This window comes from Grus americana, chromosome 2 (assembly GCF_028858705.1).
Source record: "Grus americana isolate bGruAme1 chromosome 2, bGruAme1.mat, whole genome shotgun sequence".
Classification (NCBI taxonomy): domain Eukaryota; kingdom Metazoa; phylum Chordata; class Aves; order Gruiformes; family Gruidae; genus Grus; species Grus americana.
In genome coordinates, this window is record NC_072853.1 from 43,359,432 (window position 1) to 43,362,928 (window position 3,497).

The 3,497-nt window shown below is 62.2% G+C and overlaps 1 protein-coding gene across 1 annotated transcript; it reads right to left on the bottom strand.

Moving 5' to 3' along the window:
• Nucleotides 1–242: 242 nt before the first annotated feature.
• SOX17 (SRY-box transcription factor 17) lies at nucleotides 243–2,090 on the bottom strand. The gene is made up of 2 exons (XM_054816496.1): nucleotides 1,749–2,090; nucleotides 243–1,471 (listed from the first exon to the last, which is right to left on the bottom strand). Exons 1-2 carry the CDS (start codon nucleotides 2,044–2,046, stop codon nucleotides 564–566), a joined length of 1,206 nt encoding a protein of 401 aa, XP_054672471.1. The 5' UTR covers nucleotides 2,047–2,090; the 3' UTR covers nucleotides 243–563.
• Between the last annotated feature and the right edge of the window lie 1,407 nt (nucleotides 2,091–3,497).

Genomic DNA, 3,497 nt, shown 5'->3' on the forward strand with positions numbered 1-3,497 from the left:
TACTCCAAGAAACAGCCAGCAGCAGAGGTCTAGCCATTCAGCCATGTAAGAGGAATACAGCCACACCTGGGAACAAACCTCTTTGGTCCTGGAGACAGTCTTAGAGCCATTGTCACAGTGAAAGAAAAGTGTCACACAGTGTCTGCATTCATTTTACTCCACATCAGGGCATGACTGACTAAACTTTAGATTAGTCTCCCTAAAAGGGCATGTGGCCAAGAAGAACGACAGAAACAGCTGTACATAAATTTATTCTCCTGAAGTACAAAAAAATTAAATATAGTTAAAAACAGCTAATAAAAACGTATTCTGGGCAAACACGTAACAGTGCTGATGTTACAAGAGTAACAGTAACTTTGGGCATGGACATAAAAATATTAACGTGCCAGCACACCAGTTGAAAAACAGTTTGACAGATGCTTTTAATCTGCACGATAGTAGCATATTTCTGCCCAGAGGGGGGTTGCGAAGCTCTCCCGATAAGGTTCAAATAAATTACATAAATAGGAGCGGGGCCGGGCGCCTACCCTGCCCAGTCCGTGGCGTGCCCCCGAGCCAGTCCCTCACACGTCGGGGTAGCCGCAGTAGTAGACGGCGGTGCTGGCGTCCGACACGGCCGAAGAGATGGGTCCCGCGCCCTCGGGCGCCGGCAGCCCGGCGGCGTCGTGGCCCGCGAAGGGCAGCCCCAGCTCGGGCTTGCAGGCGAAGCGCAGGTACTGCTCGAACTCGGTGCGGTCCACCTCGCCCAGCAGCTCCTCCTGCGGCAAGTGCTCCAGCTGCTCCCGGCACGGAGCCGCCTCGGGCGGCGGCGACGGCTGCCCGACCGCCCCCGGCGGGCCGCGCCCCGGGCCCGGCGGCTGGCAGGCCTGCCCGTAGTAGGCGTGCAGCGGCGCCGGGCAGCCCAGCAGCCCCTGCAGCGAGCCGCCCGGCCCCAGCGTCTCGCCGGGCGGCAGGTGCCGGCGCAGCGCGGCGCCCGCCGGGCTCTCGGCCGCCGACGGCGGGTACTCGGCCGCCGGGTGCGGGGCGTAGCCGTAGGGCACCAGCGCGCACTCCTCCTGCAGCCCCGCCGCGAAGAACGGCGCCTCGCTCTCCGCCGCGTCCAGCGGCGACGGGTCCGGCGTCGGCAGGCTGTAGCCGTCGAACCCGGCGCCCAGCGGCGGACAGTCCCGGTAGTGGCCCGCGCCCGCCGCCGCCGCCGCGTAGCCCTGCTCGGCGTAGGGCAGGCCCAGGGCCTCCACGCACATCCTGCCACCGCCGCCGCCGACCTCGCTGCCCAGCCCGGACCCCGCCGCCTCCGCCAGGCCGTGCTGCAGGAAGCCGCTCTCCACCCGCTTCAGGCGCTTCACCTGCTTCCGCCGCCGCGGCCGGTACTTGTAGTTGGGGTGGTCCTGCATGTGCTGCACCCGCAGCCGCTCCGCCTCCTCCACGAACGGACGCTTCTCCGCCAGCGACAGCGCCTTCCACGATTTACCTGCGCCCACCAGCACCGTCAGACCGGCTGCCCGCCGCCGCCCGGCCCCGACAGCACCGCCCCCGCCCGCAGCCCGGCCCCCGGTCCCCGAGCCCCGCCCGAGCGCGGGCTCCTCGCCCTCGGACCCGCCCGGCGGCACCCCGCCACCCCCGGCCCGCCAGCCCACGGGGCCCCGACCCTCGCCCGCACACCGACGCCCCGACACCCGCCCACCGGGGGGGGGCTCTGGCCCACCGGGACCCCGGGACCGCCCGCCCGCCGGCACCCCCGCGCTCACCCAGCATCTTGCTGAGCTCGGCGTTGTGCAGGTCCGGGTTCTGCTGCGCCAGCCGCTTGCGCTCGTCCTTCGCCCACACCATGAAGGCGTTCATGGGCCGCCGGATCCGCGCCTCGCTCTTGCTCCGGCCGCTCGCCGCCCCCGACGGCGCCGCCTCGCCCTTCGCTTTCCCCTCGCCCAGCGGGCTCAGCGACTCTGCCCACGGGCAGGAGCCCATGGCCGGCATCATGGTAGGCAGCGAGCACCGCCCCTGCGCCTGGTCGTCGCTGCTGGCGTAGCCCGCATCGGGGCTGCTCATCTCGGGCCGAGAGCTCCGGCAGGGCTGCGGGACGAGCTCGGCGATCTGACCCCGCTGGCGGCTGCCGGCGCCCGGCCCTATTTGAGCTGCGGCGCGGCCAATGGGGCCGCGGGGGCGGGCGCGCCGCGGGACGGCCCCCGGGGCTCCTCCCGGCCCGGCCCGGCCCGGCACCTGAGCAGGTCGCAGCCGCCTTCGCGGCTCCCACTACTTCCCCTTCCCCCCCCAACCGGCTGTCTCGTCGAGACGACGCGAAGATGATTCGGTGCATCCACGCTCCCAGCCGCGACGGCGTAGAGGGAGAGATTTCTTCCCATCTGGCTGTCACCGTCGCTGCTCCGCGGGATCCTCTCTTGCCTTTCTCCCTGTGCTTTGGCTCCTTGGCAAGTTGGTTTCATTAAGCCACGATGTGTTCAAAATCAATATGACCCTCGGAAGTTCATCGGAGTATTTAGAAATGCTGTGAAGACAGCACTGTTTGTTTTTCCTAAAAAGGTTTTTTGTGGGTTTTTTTGCGAATTATTTTTATTGCTGTCCGAATGCCATCATTGTGAGAGTGGTCCTGATAAGTGGGACATGCTCATCAGCTGTAATAATTCTTTAATTTCAAGCTTTCTGGTATTTGATCGTATTTTCAATCGCACCAATAGCCCTATTTTTGATTGAGTACCACGGAAAGTATTTTATTAGTGCCATAGTTCATGCAGGGTGAATGCATAACAAATGTGCCCATAAACGAGCAGCCGAGCAACCTGCAGCCTTGGCATGACCTGGAGTGCAGCTCTTGGGCCATTTTCTTATGCAGCCTTATTGTACAAGCCGAAAACATCCATGCCTTTGTACATGAAATTTCTGCTTCTTGTTTAAATAAAAAGGCCGTGCAGTTACAGAAGAAAAAAAAATACTGAAGAAATTGTGCCCTCATTACTTAATTTGCCGGTCGCTAACGATAATGCCTTGTTTTTTTTCTCCAACAAGGCACGGTTTTCCGTGTCAGCCCCTCTCCGCCGGGTGTGCGGCGGGCGGCGGGGCTGGGCGGGCGGAGCTCCCGCCGCGACGGTGCGGTGACTCCCGGGCAGCGAGCGGGGTCCGGAGCACCCCTGGCGGGTCTCTGCCCTCGGGGAACCCCCTGTCTTCTCTCCGCCGACCGACACAGGAAGTATTAAAGGCATCTTACATTTTCTTGCCCGGTACCTCTGTGTTCGTGTTTCGCTTGAATTCGAGGCTAAATAATTTTGTGTTAGTTCTTAACAAAACAGCGCTGACATAAGTTATTCGGTCCTTCGTCTTCCACATGAAGTACGGAACTGGGAAGCTGGAGAAGTGAATATAAATGTCTGCGGGCTGGGAAGGGGCCGGGAGGCGGAATACATACTCGAGGAACGATCAAGCGGCCATTCAATGATAATAATGATAATTATGTCGAGTGACGTTTGACAGAAATCCGTTCGGAC

Bases quoted from the DNA above. Each gene is read 5' to 3' on its own strand.
- SOX17 (XM_054816496.1), bottom strand. From the start codon at position 2,046: ATGAGCAGCCCCGATGCGGGCTACGCCAGCAGCGACGACCAGGCGCAG. The intron at 1,472-1,748 runs GTGAGCGCGGGG...TGGTGGGCGCAG, and splicing joins CGAGCTCAGCAAGATGCTGG to GTAAATCGTGGAAGGCGCTG.